Source organism: Synchiropus splendidus, chromosome 6 (genome assembly GCF_027744825.2).
Source record: "Synchiropus splendidus isolate RoL2022-P1 chromosome 6, RoL_Sspl_1.0, whole genome shotgun sequence".
In the NCBI taxonomy this organism is placed as follows: domain Eukaryota; kingdom Metazoa; phylum Chordata; class Actinopteri; order Syngnathiformes; family Callionymidae; genus Synchiropus; species Synchiropus splendidus.
The window spans coordinates 16,754,422-16,776,686 of NC_071339.1; the positions used below are offsets into that span (position 1 = coordinate 16,754,422).

The window sequence follows — 22,265 nt, forward strand, 5'->3', positions numbered from 1 at the left end:
GAGCTCAACCTGTCGACTCGCTCACTCCGAGCTAACGGATGCACTTGAGAAAGGGTCCATCACTCCCGGGTTTTTTTAATCAATCACATTCTGCTCAGTGCAAATAAAGACCCTCCTGCATCAAGCGTTCATTTCCTGCCTCCTTCTGTGACAAGACGGCGTGATGTCGCTGCTGGAGTCTCATCGAAAACTGAGCTGAAGTGGAGCACACGACCATAGAGGAGAGGAGTCGGCCTCTCCCAGTCAGGAGAGTAAAGTTCACTGATGCTGGACGGAAGGTTGTGACCGCCACACTGACAACTGCGCGGGGAGCAGTTATATCAAAGTGACTGTTGGAGGTCAGCGGCTTCTGGAGAGTGATGCATGGATCCCAGCCCAGGGATGGCTCCCCTCCAGCAGGCAAGCGTGAGCCAGAAGTCCTGGCTGAGGACATGAAGATTCTGTGTTTGAATTTCCTTCTCTTCCACCACATTCAGCCGTGATGTGCAGTCAACACTGGCATTCTGCTTTCACTGAAGTCTGTGGCGGTGGTGAGAAATATGTATCAAATTATCAACAAATATTTTTCAGCTTTAGTGTCTGAGAGTTCATTTCTTTCATTCCCCATCAGGAGGTTATCATCATCCTGAGGCCGTACCTACGCGTCCTCATCCATCATGTACCTCGTCGATTATCTTCATCTTCTTCAGCTCCAACATTTTGGTTGAACAACTTCTCTCCACCACTGGCCTCTCTGAATTTCTCCACATAAGCTGTTCATGGAGACGCCTCACAGACCTCCTCTGTCAGCCTGTCTATATCATATATAAGTAGAGGAACCTCACTGTGACCTCCATCATTCCTCCGACTCACCTTGTCACTGTCGACTGACCTGATGCGACCTGAAATGTACAACACGTGTCTGACGCTCCTGACTTCCACACACCGTGACAGACTTCCTCTCTTGAAACCCTGTCATACTACAGATCAGGGATGTCCAAACTTAGTCCACACAGGGTCATATTGGATGAGTATGAGAATGACAGTGAAGTAGCAACCATTCTACCAGACATTCTGCAACCCTACAACATAAATGTCGAAGACGGCTGGTTCACTGACATCCCAACATTAGTGTGTGCTATTTAGAAGTTAGAAGAAGTGACAACTCCAATGCATATTTGACAAACTTTTCATCTTTAGACACAAAGTTTTTGTATATTAATGTCACAATTATTTCCATTTACCTCATTATCAAATAGAGCGAAGCTTTCTTTCATGTAAAGAGTAAAGTTTAAGAGTTTTTGTCAAGAGTATTTTTTGGTTAACTATGATGTTGCGCCACAAATAAAGCACTTCATGCCAGAGGCCAAGGGAAATGTTTTCAAGGACCCCAAATGAACCGCATGCCACTGATCACGGCAGCAGATCAGCGGTGCGCTTATTCCTGTTGAGTCCTCTCAGCCGGCTCCCCCACATCTTCATGCTGTGACTCATCAAATTGAGTCCTCTGTTACTTAAGTTCTGAGCTGCTGCTTTGTTTTTTTAAAATGGGTACATGGTCTTTGTTCTGCTGTGGGTCAGACATAAAGACGGTAACAACAGGTGTTAGCGTTTCTCAGTCCCTGGCTCACTCAACAGTTAAACAGCTGAGCTCAAAGCCGCTCTTCAGAGTAAAGTAGTTTATGATATACAGTAAACATCATTGAATTTTCATCCGCATCATTTTTCAGCGGCTCGCAGCAGACAGGGTTTTAATCTCCGGCCGTTTCCACGCTCCCGATAAACGTCTTTCCCTCGGCTTCTATTTAAAAATTGATTTTTCCTTCGCAGGTATTACTCTACCATTTTCAATTTTCTGTGGAGTCTGGAGCAGGAATCCTCGCTGAGCGCTCAGACTCAATACTTAAAGCAGCAACCTGACTCGTGTCGAAGTCACACGCCGGCGTGGAAACCTCTTCCTGACTAGTGCTGAGTGCTGAATCGAACGTGACTCCAAAACGCTGAAATATGGAGTCATGAACGCTGAGGACGTGGTTTTCGCGGCGCGGGTGCGATTGCTGAGGTGTCTGGCGGCAGGTGAACGATGGTGGATGCTGGAACCGAGGAGCAGCTTGTGGTAATTAATGGAAAGCAAACATCCATGAGGGAAGCCAAAGGGCCAGTTCACAGCTGGTCGTTTTGGGATCGCACTTCCCACTGGGACGTGTGGAGAGAAGAGGAGGGATGCTGTAGTGAGTGCAACTCACAGCAGGGTGTGTGTCTATGTGTGTGTGCTTCAAACACCAAAAACTTTAATACAAGATCACAATTACCCTGAAATTGAGGACCACACGACACAAATGTTATTGGTTCAAATCCAGCTCCTGTGAGTTCCAGGTTTCCTCCCTACTGATCAAAAACATGCAGAGATCATGTGACTGCAGAGCATCTGTCTGTTTTTAAAGATAATTCCCCATTTTCCACTTTAAAATACAAATTTAAAAAAAAGTGCTGAGTAATGGGCCTGTCTTCTCTGCCCAGCGTCAATCGTCATCGGCAAGTGGTGGTGCGAGATGGAGCCGTGCCTGGAGGGAGAGGAGTGCAAGACTCTGCCTGACAACTCCGGTTGGATGTGTTCTTCTGGGAACAAGATCAAGACCACGAGGGTGAGACGTCACACGACACGCTGGCATGCTCACCTCCCGTCACGTACGTCGCATGTGTAGCACCCCTCCCCCCCCCCGACACCAGTCCAGAGTCACCGCACTCATAGTTGCAAGAGTTGCATTCTCCACACTCGTGTTCGGTAAGAAAGTGACCGAGAGTCCCCGAAGAGTTCAAGAACAAACATCAAGCAGGTGGTAAACAAATCGACCGGCTCTGCCTCGGGCTACCATCCTCTCAGAGATAAAGTTAACCGCCGCTCTCTTCCCTCAGAGCCCCGCCGGCTTTACACTGGGGGCCCAGTGAAGAGCCACTGTTGATCAGATAATGTGTTGTATTTTAATGACGCTGAGAGGACAGAGCAGCGAGTGAAGGCTTTAACACCAAGGTTTCAGACGGTTCTTAAGTCGCAGCTGCTTTTTTTAGCCAAGGAGAGTCGCAGAATGCATCTCTCTTTATTCAGTCCTTGCCGCAAAGAAACACGAACAAGTTTGATCAACGTGGCGCGGCATTGATGGAACATCTGAAACGGAAAATTCAGCCTCGTACTAGTTAAGTCGAGCCTGACTGTCCAACATCACTCACAATAGTTGAGCCACATTCAGGAACAGAGGCGGTCATGATTCAGCCCTGCCTGAGAGCTGAAGGCCACGCTTCGGAACGCCAGAAGTAGATGTTGCTCCGCTGTCTAATCTTGGAAAGAGGTTTTTATTTTCCAGTTATTAACTCAAATATTACATTTCTCTGCATCTAACTATTCCATGTCGCAATTCATGAAATGATCTTTGTTACCTACTGAGATCCATGAACTGAATTGTTTTTTTTTCTTATCAGCACCTTAATACTTGACACTTACTTGATGCTACTTTACGACTACACCAGTGATCTCATACTGGCCTGCGCAATGAGGGCCACAGACACGAGTGGAGCAATATCATAGGTCATTCTCATCATCGAACTGTCAGGAAAGAAAACAAAATACTGGACCATTACTTGAAGAAGATCACGCTGCTAAACTGCTACGTGTATTCAGGATGTAGAAGATCGACCACCCTGGCCTTCAAGAGTTTAATGGACGATAGCACACCAGTGACAGGGAATTTAAACCATCTGTTTGGGAAGAAAAGATAGTGAAGACACGTTTCAGAAATAATTGGACTTGTTCTTCGCTCTGATCTCCCAGGAAACATGCAGCGGCGAGCAGGGTATGAAAAAGGTGGCTGATGATGGAGACTGAAATTAAACTTCAAAGTAGACTAATTCAAGTTATTACACCTGTTTCACTGCAAGATGGTAGGAATGAAGAGTTGGACAGCTGCTTCTATGGTGAAGACAATCTTGTCTGTACCTTCAGGTACCTTCACCTTCAACCAGTCTATTGTGCCTTTATTTAAGGTGGACTCAAAACGACACCATACCATAATGAATGAAATAGAAAGACACAATTAAATTGCTTGATTAAAAAAATAAATACTAACTAAACATATAAATAATTAGAAAGAATATTTTTAGCACCTGTTTTTTTTTGTTTTTTGTTTTGATACAGCTTGTCCCATACACATGCCGTTTTAAAAGCAAGCTAAGACCTTTATTTTATCACATTTTTTCAATGTTTGCCTGTTCTCTTATGTTTATTTGCCTTTTTTTATATATTTTTTGTCATAAGTTTCTTTTTAAACATTTCATGATTCTTTTAAAAATAAAACTAGACTGTATCAAATAAAAAAAAGTCATCCTAAATTACCCTCCATTTAAATTATTCTGAATATTTCTCATGCTCATGAATTGATAACTTTCGATTGTCTTCTAAAGAAGATTATTTTTCACAATTGAAAAAAAATCATTCACGTGTCTCTTTAGACGAAAAAATATAAGGTGAGATACCACATGAAGTACTAAAACATTTCGCTGGAACAGTGGCAGAGGGCAGGTTGCAAAAAAAATTTACAATGCAAGAACAGCAGAAATCGACCTGATAAACAGTCAGAGCTGCCGCTGCTACAAAACTCTGTGTGGGTGATGCAGGAGGGAATTATGGGAGATGAACTGAGCAGAAGCATAAACAGGAATGTCGAATGAAGAGCAGCACCCAAACAACACATTTCAAACTGGAACCTCGGGAGGTTAGATCCTGAAGTCAATAAGAGAATCAGAGATGAAGCGTTAATTCAGCTCCTGGTGTGTGCGAGCCTGATGTCTCACTGCTAATCTCATGCCAGTTGGCTGTGAGCAGTTAGAGGTCAGAGGTTGTGTCAGCACGGCGCTCGGTCACGAGCGAGGAGGGCCACAGTTCACAAGTGAAGCTGCTTTTCTGCCCGATATACACATGTGTATTTCTCTTGACCCTCTCGTTGCAGAACACCCAGCCATACTCCCCTTTTTAGCTTCTGGAAGCAAAATGCAGAGGACGCGTCCACAGAAATTGAGCTGCATTCTTGCTTCTGTAAAGGTTAGTCTTTTTTCAAGCTGTTCTTTTTTTTCTGTCTCTCACCGCTCCGAGTGTCAGCTCATCCCGGGAACTTATGCTCAATGATTTGTCAGCTGAAAACGCAGAGCGGAGGATAATGTAGGTGTGTTTACACCCTGTGCATGATGAGGCGACCGTGACACAAACGCTGAGCGCACTGATGCACGAGTGGCTGCGATGAAACAGGAGTCACTGCCGACCCAACACACACACACACTGACACACGAAAAACTCACTTCATTTTCTTCGTGTTCTTTTTTTTTTTCTCATTTTGTTTGATGTTGCTTTAATAATTTGACAATTTGTCAGCCATTTCTTCAAAATTATTTCTTTTTTTGGTACCAAAAAGTTATTTTTGCCTCCCAACAAAAATTTTCTAAATTTACACATTTTTAGTGTGACACTGTTGTGTGACATAATATTATAGTTTAATGATAAAATGAATTAAATTATTTTATGACACATTTATACTGTACTGATCCTCATTTTGCATAGAATATAAACAATATACATTATTATTATAAAATGCAAAAAAAACCCTTTTGTTTTACATCCTTTTCCCCCAAATATATCTGAAGTATTGTCAATATTAAATTATTAAAATGTTTTAATTGGTGTTATTTGTAATCACAATACACTTTATAATTCAATCTTATTTTATTTATTTATTTTTTACTACATTTCCATCGTTTTCTTCGCAACATATCAGTAATAATAGGCAATTGTATAATATAGTTTTAAAATGTTATTTTCAGTCACTTTACATTTTGTATTTTTTTATTTCAATTTTATTAATAATAATTTTAATCTTATATTTGATTTTTTTTTTCAAAAATTAAATACAATGCAATGCTGGTATTTATATCAATTTGAAATGTCATGTCATATTTTATTCATGTAATTTTTATTTTCATTCATTCATTTTTCAGTTATTTTCCCCAAACTATGTAATCACATCAATATTAAATTTTATTTTCACAATATTAGTTTTGTTTTCTTTTTCTTTTTCTTATCCCTCCAGTATTTTCATCCGCGTTTTCCATGACAAAGTCATTCTAATGCTTTTAATTTTTTATATATGTGTGGATTGCTGGTGAGAGTCCACATCTCTTGAGGCCCTTTGACAAGGAATATATCTGCAACTCTGCTCACGGCAGCTGAACATGGCACTCGGCATCAGCTCCTTCCTTCCTTTTGTTCTCGCCCTGTTTTCGTTTTTGGCCGCTGTGTGGCTTGATCACGGCGCCTTACGCGGGTTTGGGCCAATCTCATTATGTTCTAGTCTGTGACACGCTACTTCCTCCTCAGCCAGTGTTTGATGTGTTTGATAAGTCTGTTTGTGCGCTGCAGCACCGCGGGCCGGCCCGAAGTGCCTTCTTATCAGGGGACACTTGATACCCTGATCCGTCTCCGAGGGTCTGGGGAAGCAGCTATCGGGGCGGCACACACACAAAAAGCTTTTTTTCCTGCGGTTTTAATGAATCAGACATGAATGGCCGACGTTGTTGTGAGGCAGATGTTGAACAAAGATGCAGCTGGAGTGAAGAATGGTATCACTGTCGTCCACCTCGAGGTAGAATGACTGGTTTGTCATGTGAAGTCGCACAGAGTGACAGCACAGAGTCCAGTTGTGAGACAGTTTGACAGGGTTGCATTCTTCCGTATTGTAGAATTTGTTTGTTTTTTTGGTCGAATTCATCCATGCATGTGCTCGAGCGACAGTTCAAGACTGAGACGTATAAACTGATTGATTCTCTGACTCAAGCCTGTGTCCACCTCTCCACTAACAACACGTCAACAGCATCTTTATCTGTGTTGCTGTGGAGTCTAATTTTAGCTCAGCAGTGTTTGAAGAAGCTCAGATTGATACTCATTCAGGCTGAAGAGTCGGACTCAAGTCCTGCCCAGGCGATTGTTGTTGGCTGTTTCCATCCATCGGAGTAAATTGGGATGTAATGCAGGGTATTAGGATGCAGACGGCAGGGAATCTTTGAGAAGTCTGCTACCTGTTGCACTTGAGGAGCCAGAGGACAGAAAGAGTGAAGATGCCAAGAGCTTCAGACTCATGCTCTGTTTCTGGTAGAAGTAGTTCAGTACAGTTGTAGTTTTGAATGGTTTGTGCCTCAGTGGAAGTTTGTCTTCATCACCTGCCAGTCACCATATAGCTCATCACTCATATTCATCTCCAACATCCTTGGTCCAACTCTGTCCAACCATCTGTCCTCCCTAACTTTGTCTCCAAACTTTGAGTCCTTTCTCCGAAAGACAAACTCAGTATCATCATCGCTGACTCTTCTGGCTCCTGAGTCTCTGAACATAAATCATAGCAGTGACCACAACTGTCCTGTGAAGCACATCTCCCACTCTTGCTGCTCCTCTGATATCACAGTCGTCTCCGCCCTGCTTCACTCTCTCCTTCACCTCCTTCACTGTCCGTCGCTGATGATCGAAGTACTTGAAGTGTTTTCAGTCTCTCTTCTTTGCTCCTTCTTTCTCTCACTACATATCACAATATCATCAGCAAACATCATGGTCGAGCCGGACTCCATCCTGACCTCATCTGTTATTGGCATAGCAACAAGAATAGCTGGTAGTCTTTACCTGTAGGAACTTTAGGAAACAAACACACCACGTACCTCTGACCATGTCTACTCTTCTCAGCATGAAAAAAAATGAATGTAGCTAAGGGTCAAGGTTCTTGTTCTTGTGAGTGAGGGCTGTGATGTCATCACCAGCATTTGTCGGTCACACCAGTGTCCCTGAACATGTTTTTAATGGCAAAGTACCAGAGAGCAACCTTTCGCTTGCAAATCCTGCGCGTGCGCGGGAAATGTCACGGCTGCGTTTGTTTGAGGGAGCTGGATTATGGGATTTTTAATTGGCATGTCACTGTAAAAGCAGAATAGAGGTTGAGTGTGAGGAGAATTCTAAACACACAGATGGGGAGTTTGCGCACACTGTTATTAGCTAGCGCCAGGTCGAGGAGGATGCTGAAAGGCAGGACATTCAATAGCAGACTCAAGGTTGCACAATGTGCCGGTCTGCAACGCCGGCTGAATAAGAGTCCCTGAACCGGAGTCACGGACGGACAGCTCAGCATCACAGCGGGGCTCTGATCCCATTTAGCTGAGCTAAAGTGGTTTATTGGGTTGAAGGAAATCCAGAGTGATGACTGAATGCATTAGTATGGGGGCGCAAGAGAGGGCAACATTTAAAGAAACACCGGATGTAAGGGATCTGTCGCACAAGCTATTTCGGCTAAACAGACGCAAAATGTTTGTTCGTACTTGCTGAGCGGCGTAAGGCTGTGTTGCCCCTGATTTAAAATATGTACAGTAAAAAGTCCAAACTTTAGGTAGACAGTCTAAATAATAAAGGAAAAATGTGATCAACCAAGAAACACAGACGAAGGAATGGCAGGAGACAAGCAGAGTTTGACTGGCAGCCTTCCCTGCAGCTTGAATCACACTCCTGGTGATGGAGCAGAGTGGGGACAGGAAGTGTGTCAACAGAATAAAAGCAGGTCACAGCTGCAGCATCACCCACCCGTCTGTCTTTGGTGTCTACTAACACATGTTTCTGAAGACAGCATCGGTGATTATTGGTGATAAAAAAAATCGTAAACTTGAACCACTTAGTCCACATTAAACTAGTCTTCAAACGTTATGTTACTGTCCATTTAAAAGACGCTTGGTTCGAGGGTCGTGGGGAGGGGTTGGACGGGAGTTGAACTGTTTGACCTGTGGCATCCAGAGTCGCACAAACAGCAGATTACTGGAGGAAAACATCCCCTCTGACTGAGAACCACTGAATAAAGGAAGTAGACTGTTGATCCAGGACCGGATCAAATGACTCAGAGCAGAGTCACATTACTCAGTCTGTATTGGTGAAACTGAAAGGATCTAAAGTAGAAAATAAATAAATCCAAAAGTGAGTGTCTGATCAGTTAAGTTGGACGAGGGGCGTGTTCTGACAACAGCAGCTCCTGTGAAATAATAAGGAAAGACAGCACCCCTTTAAAAAATTAAAAAATAAGGTAATAAATCCATACATCCATAACGCAGTGAATGGCCTCAGAACAAGGAGTGCAGAGAAGCTGAATGCTGTCACTCACTCAGCATCACTGGATCGGTATATCTCAGCGTTAATCCCACATTAAGAGCGTGCTAGCATCGCCGTGAGGATTTCCTGGGCTCCTTATTTCTTGTGATCAGTTTTAGCAAAGCCAACGTGATGTGTCGGTGAGCTTGTTCGTCTAACCGCGTCTTCTCCTCTCTTTGATTTTGTTTTCCAGATTAATCCCAGGACCTAACAGAGAGCTCCCTGGCTGGGCTGCGCTCCAGGATCTTCCCCTCATCTTCCCTGTCTCTACACGCCGTGCGGACTAACACTATTACATCCACGACTGGATTACCTGCGAGCACAGAGAAAGGATATCCAGCAGATAAGACAGCTTTGCTTGCGTGGTGCCAAGGATTTGAAACCACACTAATCCCCCGTTTGATCAATGAGCCCCACGTTGGTGACTCTTCTCTTCCAGTTCCAGCCCTGCTCTGCCGGATCTTACCCCCCGTTTTGCCCCATCCCGTGACCAAAACGGCTGGATTTCTGTGGAACTCCTGCGGCGGCGCGATGACACCCTTTGGTTCGGTGGTGTTCGGATCACTTGCTGGACTGTTTTGCAGTGACTTCCCAGCAGAAAAACGTAACGAGCGTCTGCCCGTGGCCTCATTTACCATGACCAGATTTCAGTTTCCTTTTTAGGGCATGCCAGTGTAAACTTCAAGAGACCTTCTTTGTATGTACAAACTGTGTATACTGTATAAATAGATATATTGAGACGTTACATATGAAGTAAGAGATCCAAGATTATATGTGAGTCATGGAATTCCGTTCAATATAAGTACAAATATTGTGTTTTCGACTGCGGAAGCTTCTGCTCTACCAACCCCACACAAGCAACAGACGCAAGGAATTATCTGACAGCCACAATCGGACCTTAATCTGAGATCTCTCCTGCGTCTCTGCCATTCAAAGTGTTGATAAACGTTTCCGCGGCGCTGGAAAGTCTCCATCATTTATCCAGAAAATGAGGCCGTGACGGAGGGAAACAGCCAGTTGGCTTCTACGGATGTGAGGACACGACAGAAGACTCTTCTGGGAGATTGAAAAAAGGTTTTCTATGCTCATATCCAGTAGCACATTTCTGCATACGTAACTCTTGCTTTGGAGCGCGTCTTCTCGTTTCTTTGTTTCCATGATTTGGTCGTTCAAAGTCAGAATTGTATTCACACAACCATTTTTTTCCCCGTTTCGTTTTGTTATTGATTTCAGCAGCCTAATTTTATACCTAGTCGTCGCTCATTAAACCCACAGCGTTATTGAAAGCAACAGACTCATTTTTTAAATGAGAAATCTTGTGTCCTTACCTGGAAAGATCATCTGGGAGTTTATCGCACGTTCTGTATGACGATGATTCAACGGCATCTGAAAGTGTGCAATATGCATTTTCAGCCCACTTGCTGTTTTTTAAGGGCTCAAACTACAGTAGTAATGACTCAGTTTAGGAGAACAATTCGACATGTTTTGTTTGTTTATGGCCCATGCCAGTGTCAGCACTGAGCACACCACCTCATCTGCACTCAGACCCCAAGTTTTAAAAGGTTTTCTCTATATTATCCATGGAAAAAAAGAATCCGTGTAGCCCATTACTGTCATTTCTGTTGTGTTCAAGACACGGGGCGGGACCCAAGTGCAGTAATGGAAGAGTCAGAGGAGGCTGACAGCAGGTCGAATACAATAGTCAAAAATACAACAAAAAGCATCACGATCCGGGAGAAATAAACTTAAGTCCAAAATGTTTCCGAACTGGGATGAGTCCGCAACGGATTAAAGTCCAACCAAAAGTGTCACCAAATCTGGAGAACGAATCCAAGCGGAGTCTGTAAATAGAGAAAACAAACACAATGAACAGTAAAACACAAGCTAACTACAGTGGTCGTCAAAACAAACGCACGAGCAGTGAAAAGCAACATCAAAGAGAAAACCAGGAAGCAACACGGTGCAAATAGACAAAAGGAAGAACGGCACAAAACTCAGAGCACCCGGGTTTTAGAAGGAGTGAACCAAAGATAAGCCAACGAACAGATAAAAGAGCGACGGAACAAGAACCTGGGACACAAATGAAGTCGATCTGGCACACGTTGCTGGAGTACAGGTGTTTTTATGCACAGATGCGGATAATCAACTCCAGGCATGTGCCCCAAAAACGGGAATTACCGAAACCAAAATAAAAGCCGATCATGACAAATTGTCGACCATTATGACAATAAAACGCAGTGAAAGTGTGAAAACAAACTGGCTCATGAAAAATGTAGGAACAATCCTCTTTATGGCAACAAAGCCTTACATAACACAGAGAGAGTGTTGAGCAAACTACAGTCAACGGTGCCAAACCTTGTTTCAGGAATGCATTCACGAACTGTTGCCAACTCCTCAGTGACCAAAGTCACTATACACTGTCCTGGGCTAAATGACATCATTGCACAATTTATATGATAGATAAAAGGTAAAGGTAAAAAAATAAATAAACTGAAGAAAAACAATGTAAATCTTCTAGCCACAGAGCCACTTCTGTGAGCAGGCAACAGTTTTTAGGAGAGAGAAAAGGTCCAAAAAGGTCCACAGATAGAGAAGAGTAGATTCATCCACCTCACAAGGCAGAGGCACGAGGAATGGGAACTGTGAACAAGAGAACAAAAATTACAAAACAAACTAACCAAAGTAGGTGCAAGGTAAAATATGGGAAAAAAAACACACACACAAATGAAATAATTCACAAGTTGCGAGGAAACAGTCACCATACACTTGGCAGAAACATGACATCTGCTACATCCTCCAGCCACTTCTTAAGCTCATGGAGGTCCAATCATGAGGTGCAGCTGCCAGTCGCGCCTGACACTGTCATGAGAGAGAGACCAAACCAGAAAAAAGAAACCGGAAAAGACTGCACAACATAACAAAAACTGGTGGAGGAAGCCATGACAATGGCGTCTCATATGATTCATTGAAGAGAGATGCCATACGTCTCCCCGTCCCTTGTGCTCCCCGTGATCCACCACCTCACACAATCCCACACCCAGCGCATGCCGCTCCTCACGCTACACGACCCACACCACCGCCTCGAACAGTAAAAACGTAAAATGTGTTTTTTTTCTTTCTCTCCCTGTGCCTCACCCTCCACACGCCTTGCAATGCTACGTGCACCCACCTACAACACACGATCCTCACCTGGAACACTATACAGGAAGGAAGACGTTTTAGTCCGTTGACATGCAACGCGGAAGGCTGCCTTTGTCATCAGTTTATAACACAAAAGTCCACTTTCCTTAGGTCAGCATATGACGCCATGGCAGTGAGGATGTGTTGGTGTTAATTTTTTATTTTGCCGGTGAGTGAGGTGCAGAACAGAGCTGTGTCTAGCATACCGGTGTCTAGGTAACTGTTGTCATGCAGTTAGAAAATATTCACGTCTGGTATTTTATTTTTTTATTTTTTTTCTTCAGTTGCATGTATGTGCAGGTACAAATATGGAGTTACGCATATGTGCATTTTGTTTTGGGAACAAACCTGATGTCACAGTTGTTGTTATTTCGCTTTCATTTGTAGTGTGGGAGACATTCACTTCAGAAGCCTCTCACGTGCCAAGAAGCAAAGTCAGCAGTACATTTTCACAATCGATGTCGCTAAGGATTGGAAAGTTGCCAGATTTGGTGAGGTGTCATTTTCCATGCACCTTTGAACCACTTCCATGTTTGGTGGGAATTAAGGTTAGAAAGCTGAATCAAACCGTTTTGGTTATTATTTGGAAACATTAAGGTATATAAAAACTGTGTTCCTCATGTGTACATTAGAATTAGAATTAAAGACACATTGGAATCACAACTTGAGATTTTAGCGCTGCTAAAGTCGCTTCGTGATGAGTCACAGTGGCTTACTGTCCATCAAAAACGTGTACAGGTATCTCCGTTTCCTTCGAGCTGCCACTCAAGCGAGTGCATCAGGAAGTTGTCGGCTCCAGTGAGCGGAAAAATAAGTGTTTTCTGAAAAGCGTCCACCGAGATATATTTAAAAACTGCCATTCTGTGAGTAATCTTCACATAATTCAATATCATTTCTGTTTCACTGAATAGTCAGACTTCATCAATGGAGGTGAAAAAGTGCCTGCAGGCATCCTGAATAATGCAGACAATCCGAACTTGCAGGCAGCTGACATGTTCGCTGGTGCTCAAACTCCAAAAACATAGCAGTTGAGGAACTTTACTGAGTGACAGTACAAGTGTCACAACAAAATTTTAAATGAAGAACAACCAACAACCACAGGCTGCTGTGGTTTAATGATACACTCACTTGTTCACAGTGTCGCTCTCACTGAGGTTCTGTGGCTCCAGGTGTTGATGAAAGCTCTCTTTCTATGTGAAGCCTAACAGAGATCAAACTTTATTGAGCTGCTTCAGCTGTCAGAGATGATTGCAGATGCGTAAGACATGAGGACGTTTCAGGTCGGTGTTGAAGCTTTAAGTTCTCATCTGTCAAGTGAAGGTCCCACAGTGATATTGTGTCCCACACTATCAAAGGTATTGATCCAATCCTGTATTGTACTCTGGGTGGAGGTCCATCTGTTCATCACAGAGAGGTTCTGACGGGTTACTCCTGGTGTTCCTCTCCACCACCTGATTCCTGGTGATGGCGTCTTCACCAGTTTCTTCAACCTTTGGTCCCCTTCCAACAGCGCACACAGCGGGCGTCATACGCATTGAAACAAGCGTGTCAATACAAAAGGCACAGACTCATGTGAGATGGGAAAAGATGGCTTTAGGGTTCAGAAAAAGCCAGAAACCAATCGTGGACAAAGGAATAAAAAAATTGAATAAAGCACTTATGACATAGACGGCATCTGACCGTGACTTTACAGACCAGTTGAGGTGTTGAAGACCCACATGGGACGCTCAAGTCTCGCCCTCACTCACTCTATCCTATGAATCAAAGTGTTTGCACAGAGATAATGGAGTTTCTGAAGCCCTAACTTCAGGAGTTTCTTCACTTCATTTTAGCTGTTAGAGTTGAGATTCATGGCCAAACACTGATTTTCAAATCAACAGCGTCTCTTGGCTAATAGGCTAGTCATTTGTCGTCCCAGCTGACGGTGCACATATTCATCAGTTTGGAATTTTGGCAGCCGGAGAAGCTCCCAGCCTCACAGCACAATAACAGGAGATGCTTTTGCACCAATCTCGCAGCAACTCCCAGGAATTATGCGACAAATTGAAAGTGTGGGAATTGCTTGTTTCCCAGGTTGAATTCATACTTATTAATGCTGCGTGAAATGAATCTGATGTCCTTCATAAGTTTCTAGTTTCAAAATACCCGAGAGTTGATCCTCAGATTGAAACATGACTCCTCTATGGTGTGTTCAGAAACTTCTGAGTGGGTTTTTGCTTAAAAAGCTCTCTGGGATGAGTAAGAGTAAATGTTTCTGACTCCTGTTCATTCGTCCGACTCAGTGTGGGAGTGACAGTCTCTTGCTGTGGAGGGAGGTCCTGCTGCATCTCAGGCTGAGTAGAGAGAAGCCCAACATCAATAGACCAGAGGAGTCGGCTTGTTTCTGTTCTCCCTGCAGTGCTGAGCACTTTCACAAGAGACATCCTTCAAGTCCCACCGAGCTCCCGCTGAGACTCACAGACAGCAGCGCTGGTGGACGGCTCATCGGCAGCGAGAAAGAAAATGGGATCCTGGTTAGGTGTTTTGCGTGTCAGAATTCATGCTCACAAATGTTGCTTTCAGAAGACCACAGCGGATTAGGATATGATAAAACCATTCTGACTCCCAATGTGTGAAATTTGCTGAGGAAGTGATGAGTGACTCATGAAGTAGAAAAAGCTCTTCTTTAAAACACCGAACTCAATAACTTCAAAAACACCTGGACGTTGTTCCTCACATTTTCATCTGCCTGCTTCATGGGGCGCTGAATAAATGCATCACGATCTGAACAAAACACACATCGCTCTGTGGTGGTGAGCTGCACCGCAGAATGTCTTCCTCCGCTGTCTCTCTCTTTCATTCGTCGCACAACACAAACGCTAAACTTGCTCCAAATAATCCGATCCTTGCAGCTCAACGCATCTGACCGAGCTCGGACCTCAGAGCCGCAGGGCGCACGCGTCTCTGGGAAACTAACTTAGACTTGTCGAGCACTTCACCGCTGTAGATACGTTGCAGAGGATAATAGCCAGAACAAGGAGGATTAGAGCTGATCAGGAGGAGTGTGCAGGTCTGCTTCAGACAGAAAGTTTTAGACGTTCGACCGCCCACCACAAGCATCACGAGCACTAACAGAAAGGCTGCTCTTCAGTTTCAGATTTTAGAAAAAGAAAAATACAGTTTGTGTTCTCCCTTTTTTCTAGCTTCATCTGGACACTGATTTCCTCCCATGGTTCAAAAACGTACAGATGCCTCTAAAATGTTCTACGCAAGTGTGATGGTTTTTCTGTTGTCCTGTGTCCTGTGATGGACCGGAGAATTGTCCCCCCGCCCTGACTAGCCAGGACAGACTCCTGCGACCCTGATAAGGAGACGGATGAATGATTCCTTGCTCTTGGTGTCACTTCTTCTGATTAGTCGAAACATTTTCTTGGTATTTATTTTACTCAGGTTATATACAGACAGGTGGGACGTGCTCAAAAATGTGATTCTTGAACTGCAGTTTACAAACTGTAATTTTGAAATTATCACAGCAGCGCTCAACGGCTCTGTCCATAATGTCTGTCTCAAATCTGGCCTCATTGTTCTTCTTCATCTTTTGGAATCAGGGTCGCTCCAAGACAACCTCCACCTTCACCTGCCTTCATCCTCCTCTAGTCACACCTCCAAATCAGTCTCTCCTCTCCTCTCCCAGACTTTGTTGCCAAAAGTCTGGCTGTGCACCCCATCCTTGAGTCTGAGATGTACCTTATGGGGAGGTTGAAGTTGAACCTTAAAGACTTGGAATGTGGGAGACGTGGTCATGGTGGTCTCCAAATGATCAGTGTAATGTCTGAGAAGAAGGTCTGAAAACAATTCCTCAGTCGCAGGCCGCCACTTCAGCATAAACATGAGTGACGGTAAGATAGCAAGTTTGGCCTCAGGAGAAGACAACTGTCCGCTCTTCACCGCTCTGCTCTTCATCATGCACAAGGACTAGTTCAGCATAACTGACTTGGTCCTTTACAAGACTCCATTGTTCACTTCATGATTCTGCCATTGACTCGCAGTGTTTCAGGATGTGGAGTCCACAGTTTTGGCAGACGTGTTTCATGATCGGACCAGATCGTCGGGTCTGAGCGAGCGAGGATGTTTCAAGGCAGCGGTCTGGCCTTCAGGCGCGCTGCCACAAACAAACTCTCTTCTGTCAGTCCAAACCTGCCCACACACACGCTCTTTACTGCCGTGAACTTATCTAAAGTTTGGACACCAGGAAAGAAATAAACATCGCTCTTGCCCACACACTGACCCAAAAGTTTGGTTGTGTCTTCGAGTACGGCATCCTTGTATGAGGAGTTCATTGGGTATATTTTGTGATCCTGACACGCAAAGTGAACATTATAAATAATCGCAGCTGTGGAGCCGGGCTATGGTTTCCAGCAGGGAGGTCCAGAAGATCGAGGGCTAAACCGTCACGATCACCTTGAGCCTGAAGGTGTGAGCAGAACTACACATTTGTGTTGTGTGTAAAGAGTAGAACACAAGAGGAAGGCACTCACTGCAGTGTTTGATTCATCAGATGCAGGTGCTGGTTAGATTTTTAGATACTAGCTGTCTGTTCACAGGTGAAGCTTTGTTCGAGACTCACTCTGGTCTGAGAGACTGAAATTCTCTCCTGAATCAGTGGATGGTGCTAAAGGACAACCAGGATGGCCGAGTGGTTAAGGCGTTGGACTTAAGATCCAATGGGCATCAGCCCACGTGGGTTCGAACCCCACTCCTGGTAAGAGGATTCTTTATGTCCATGCTTGCAGCTTCACTGAGAACCATCAGAGCCCCAAAGCTTATGAGTGACCACGCGGAGACGAAAGTCTTCTGCGTCTGCCACTTTGACCCTCCAAGCATTTCTGGTGGATTTTGAAACCACGTCCCAGAGTAAATAAATCCCAAAATGCTTCTCCATGGAGACAGTGGCTCCAGATGCTTTATAAAACGAAGACGCCACAGCGCTGCCTGCCTCAGCTCTCTCCCAGAAAGTCGCCACCTCACAGCTACAACATTGATAATATTAACAAGAAATCTTCCATTACAAACAACGGTTATATTTCAAGCCAACACATTTTCTTAAACAAGAACTTATGGAACAGAAATTCAAACAGATTACTCCTTGTGGTGTCGACGAAGCACAGTTGATTTGTTTGATTTGTTTATGCTATCCATTGCTAATACTGTGGTACCACAATCCGTTCCAGACGGCCGTTCGAGAAGCGATTTGTTTGAAATCTGAATCCACTTTTCCCATTACAATGAATGGAAAAAGAAACAATGCGTTCCAAGCCTTAAAATAGTCTTTTGTAGGAGTGAATGTAGAGTGTCTGCTGCAGGTGCGCTGTTCCTCTATGTGTGTGGCCGCTGCATGTGGGAGGGGTTGCCGAGTGAGTGACGTCTCTCCAGAAGTGAAGAGGTGCCCGGTGGTCGTGGGTCAGCTGATCGGTCCGTGCGCGTTATGTTTTTTCCAGCTTATTTCGGGGGCGTTTGAGTTCTGGATTTTCGTTCAAAATCCGAAGCAAAAAAATCTACAAATTGTTGTTCGAATTCCGAGACGTTCGAAAACCGAGGCACCACTGTATTAACACACAAACTTCATTTGCACATGAGCCCTGTTGTCTTGCTATTTGTTGATGCGGCATTACAGCGCCTCTGCAGTCCTGACTTCACTACTACATTGTTAACATTTTAGCAGATCCGTGTCGACAGCAGAAATGGCTTTGTTATTACACAGCACTTTTTTAAAACCGGCGCGGAGTGTGCAACAGAGGCCACAAGGTCTCTCTGTCTCTGAGGACTTGTAAGCTTCCTTCTGGAGTCTGTAACAGTTCTGGTGACGCACTGAGATCGTTCATCGAGGTCATCCATGCTGCTCATATGTGCTTGACCCATCTTTTTGAACTTTCATTATTGAAGTGTAGGGGCTATGGCTGGAAGAAAAGAACGATGATTTTTCAAACAGGTCGCCCCCTTCCTCTGGACCTATGTTCAAGGCAGCTGTGGGCGGAAAAAAACTAGGTATTGGACCTGTCATCGCCCAAGATGCAGGCAAAAGAGCCTCTCTCTCGTATCAGGATGGCCGAGTGGTTAAGGCGTTGGACTTAAGTTCCAATGGGCAAAAGCCCCCGTGGGTTCGAACCCCACTCCTGGTATTACTTTTTTATCATTATTATTATAGCTACATCTGTGAGAAACATATGCCTCAATTGGGAGTTGTTCCATTTCAGAGGTGGTAAGTTTCATTTACTTTATGGCCAATACTATATATTATTAAATAAAAATAAATCTGCTTTCTAATCATGGAATCATGACCATGAAAAGTGCAATAATAAATATGTATTTTTCAAAATTCACTCCTGGCAATAAGTCGCTACCATCACCAGATACCATCATATCAATATGTATTCTCCATCGAGTGGCATTTGTTATTCACATCGATATTTTGCTCAGCAATGGTCACCATGTTTCAGCTGCAGTTATGATTCCTCTGTATTCTTCTCCTCCTGCTCCCATCCCAGATGAAATATTAATCGCCCGTGTTTTTCCCCCAGAGCCTGCACGACGTCCTGGTGAGAGAAATTAATAGAAATTCATGTGCAGCAATTACTAATTCATGTGTTTGCAATGATGTTGTGTATTTTCACTGCGCCTCTAGGGGCAGTGAACTTCTCATTGCAGATGTTCTCGTGGGGCTCCCAGAATGCTTGTTTCCCTGGTGAAGCCTCACCGACATGGTTCAATTTAGAGACTCAGAACATCCATTTACATGCTGGTGAAGGAGGGGACGTCCTGCCAAACCCTCCACTGGCTCCATATGCAGACGCCATGGGTCAATATTGGGCCACGACTCAGTTCCTCGAGTGACTTCATCTTAGCTCATGAGCGAAGAACTCGCCGCGCCATAGATCCACATTAGAGTTCAGTTAAGCTGTTATATACTTGAGCGCGTGAAGACAAATGTTCTTTAAGGAAAAAAGGGCCCCATTTAAATGCATAATTAAACATAAGATATTTAAAAACTTATCATTTCAGTCATAATTCTAAGTGAACAAAGTGATAAATTACATCACTGTCACATACAAAACACGATTAAAATGAAACCTTCATCTTTTTAGAGGAAAAGAAATCTCCATGTTAACTAAAGCTATTTGTTTAGCTATCTGTTTATTTTCATGAGTAACTTGTTATTTCAGAAAAGATGACATTTCTGCGATAACATGCAAAATTAAATAACACTTCATGTAAATATAATGATGAGGAAACGTTTCCACTCGCTCAAGAAAACTTAATTTATTAATTCTAATACCCTTTGTATTGTTCCAGTTGGATTTATATTTATTGATTTCATTAAATAAAAAGTCCTAAACAACACCTTTTTAATTTTAAAGTGAGCACGCAAATGAAATTATATTTGTCTGAGGGACAATAAAAGCAGCAAAACATGACGCTAAAACAAGACTCGAAAATAATTTTAATTCATCCTCCAAGAACACAACATACTTAATTTTTTATTTAATTTTAAATTCTAATTAAATAAATTTAAAACCATATGGTAACAGAAAAAAAAAAATCCATGCATTTTAAGTAAATGTTAATTATCATTTTAATCTATGTCTCTTATTCACTACAAATGTATTATTGTATTTGTGTTAATGTCCTGCTATTGTATGACATTGTACGACTAGTGTCCTAAGTGCCATAAGTAGAATATGTTTTTGGTAATAAATTAATATATATAAAAATATATATTACATTTATATCAAAATAACTTGAAAAAGCAACTCTGAAAATGACTCAAAGAAAAAAAAATAGATCGTACATTTGATGCAAATTCAATGCATAATAGTTAGTTAAATAATAACAATAACAATTGTCATGTCCTCACGTTAATCCCGTCTGTCTTTTATGGTATTTCCTCCTTGCTTTTACTTTGCTATTTTCCCTCGTTTCCGTTTCCTGTTGTTTCTCCACCTTGACAGGCATACGCAGCTGGCGGTCATTCACTAATTCTCCTTCCATGGATAAATTCTCCTCGACGCCAGCTACGTGTGCCAGATGGTAGCGAATCGCCCCCACTCAGGTACCTTTCTCAAGACTTCCATGATCTTGCTCCTAATCCTGCCTTTTTCCAACTTTCTTGCGCGCTCGAATCCTCATTTCAGCCGTAACTCTTCTCCCTCGCTTTCCTCATTTCACTCTCGCCTCCCTATCTCAATTCAGTCCGCGTTGTGAGCAGTTTTTTAGTCTCACTTTTTAGTTAGATCATTCCGTAAAGTTTACTCCTTGTGTGCGTGTGTGTCGTCACCACCTCCAAGCGTTCTCAGTTTAGTGCCACCACCGCGTCGAGCTTAACTCCGGGTGTGTGTTTTCATTTTCTCCCATTTATATAGTAGGTCGTCGATTGCTAATCCGCCTCTCTTGTTTTTTCAGATTAACCCCCTTCCCTGTGTGTTGTTCCCGGTCCGCGTTTTGGTTCCCGGCGCCCTTAGTTATAGTTATTTGTCTGTCTGTGAATATTATTATTTGTAAAGATCCATCGATTAAATTGTTTAATTTAATCTCGTCTCCGAGTCCTCTGTCAACCGACGCTAACTGCACTTGGGTCCAGCAACTGCCACCATGTCATTACCATCTGGCCAGTCTGACCAGGACCCAGCGTTAGTAGTTGGTTTACAGGAGACTTTAGGCAATCAGGATTCACGCATCGGAACCCTTGAAAGAGCGATGCAGAGTGTCCTGGATCAAATGCAGAACATGTCTTCTGCGTTTAGTCGTTTCTCTGCTTCCCCCGCTGAGCCCAGCGCTCTCCCGTCGGTCCCAGCGGTTTCTCCTGCTATTGATCCAGGACACCCGCTTACCAGTGGACGCGAACCTACCATCCCCATGCTCTTTAGTTTTTGATTCACAACCCTCATCCTTCAAGACTGACAGATCCCGAGTGGCATACTGCATAAACCTCCTCCGTGGTAAGGCCAGTCAGTGGGCTGTCTCTCTATGGGAATCAGACTCTCCCATACTCAATAATTATTCCAGCTTCTCCACAGAAATGAGAAGGGTTTTTGACACTCCTTTTAAGAGTGGACCCAGAACTTCTCAGCAACTCATTTCTCTCTCCCAGAATTTCCCAGGTGAGTCTGTTTCGGAGTACTCTGTACGTTTCCGTATAGCTGCGGCCGAAGCAGGCTGGAATGAGCCAGCGCTCATGTCCGCTTTTTATAACGGCCTAGCGGACATAATCCAAGACCAACTCTCCACTCGAGATGAGCCAGAATCTCTAGAGGACCTCATCCTCCTCTCTATCAAAATAGACAACCGTATTAGAGAGCATGCCCAACGGAGACGGTCCACTCCTCACGTGGTGCTTCCAGTCCAGTCTTCTCCACCTGCAATTTTTCCTGTTCCTGAGTCTCCAGGAGAACTCCCTGAACCCATGCAGGTGGGGAGGACAAGGCTGACTCCAGAAGAAAGACAACTGCGCATCTCTCGCGGCTTATGTCTATACTGTGGTCAACCGGGCCACCATATCCGTGCCTGTCCTATTCGTCCCAGAGGTTATCGCCTTCCACTCATCTCCTCCAAAAAGGTCAGTCCTCCAGATCCTTCCAGGATCGGCAGAATTATTTTCTCTGCTTCCATGCGTCAGAATAATAATTGTGCTTCTGTAAAGGCCTTCATAGACTCTGGTGCTGATGACAATTTTATTGATGCCTCTTTTGCTGAGTCCCTGTCCTTGTCTCTCATCAGGCTGGACTCCCCGCGCTCCCTGTCAGCGATTGACGGCAGTTCTCTCCCTCGCGTCACCCATCGCACCGCACCTGTAACCCTCACACTCTCCGGAAATCACACCGAAGTGATTTCTTTCCTGGTTTTACCTTCCTCCTCATCTCCA

The 22,265-nt window shown here is 43.8% G+C and overlaps 1 protein-coding gene and 2 non-coding genes across 4 annotated transcripts in view; all 3 read left to right on the forward strand.

The window, feature by feature from the left end:
- LOC128760182 (chemokine-like protein TAFA-1) overlaps positions 1-11,364 on the forward strand; it is a 131,997-nt gene extending 120,633 nt beyond the window's left edge. The window contains exons 4-6 of one of the 2 annotated variants that reach the window (XM_053867257.1): positions 2,500-2,624; positions 4,980-5,071; positions 9,384-11,364. In XM_053867257.1, the coding sequence (XP_053723232.1) occupies positions 2,500-2,624; positions 4,980-5,006 (152 nt within the window). In that variant the 3' untranslated portion in view covers positions 5,007-5,071; positions 9,384-11,364. The remainder of the gene's footprint in view (positions 1-2,499; positions 2,625-4,979; positions 5,072-9,383) is intronic. The other variant, XM_053867258.1, reaches the window with a different exon arrangement.
- A 5,667-nt stretch (positions 11,365-17,031) lies between these two features.
- On the forward strand, positions 17,032-17,114 carry trnal-uaa (transfer RNA leucine (anticodon UAA)). Its single transcript has one exon. It is a non-coding gene; the product is annotated as a tRNA-Leu (tRNA).
- A 1,331-nt stretch (positions 17,115-18,445) lies between these two features.
- On the forward strand, positions 18,446-18,528 carry trnal-uaa (transfer RNA leucine (anticodon UAA)). Its single transcript has one exon. It is a non-coding gene; the product is annotated as a tRNA-Leu (tRNA).
- The last annotated feature ends 3,737 nt before the right edge of the window (positions 18,529-22,265 follow it).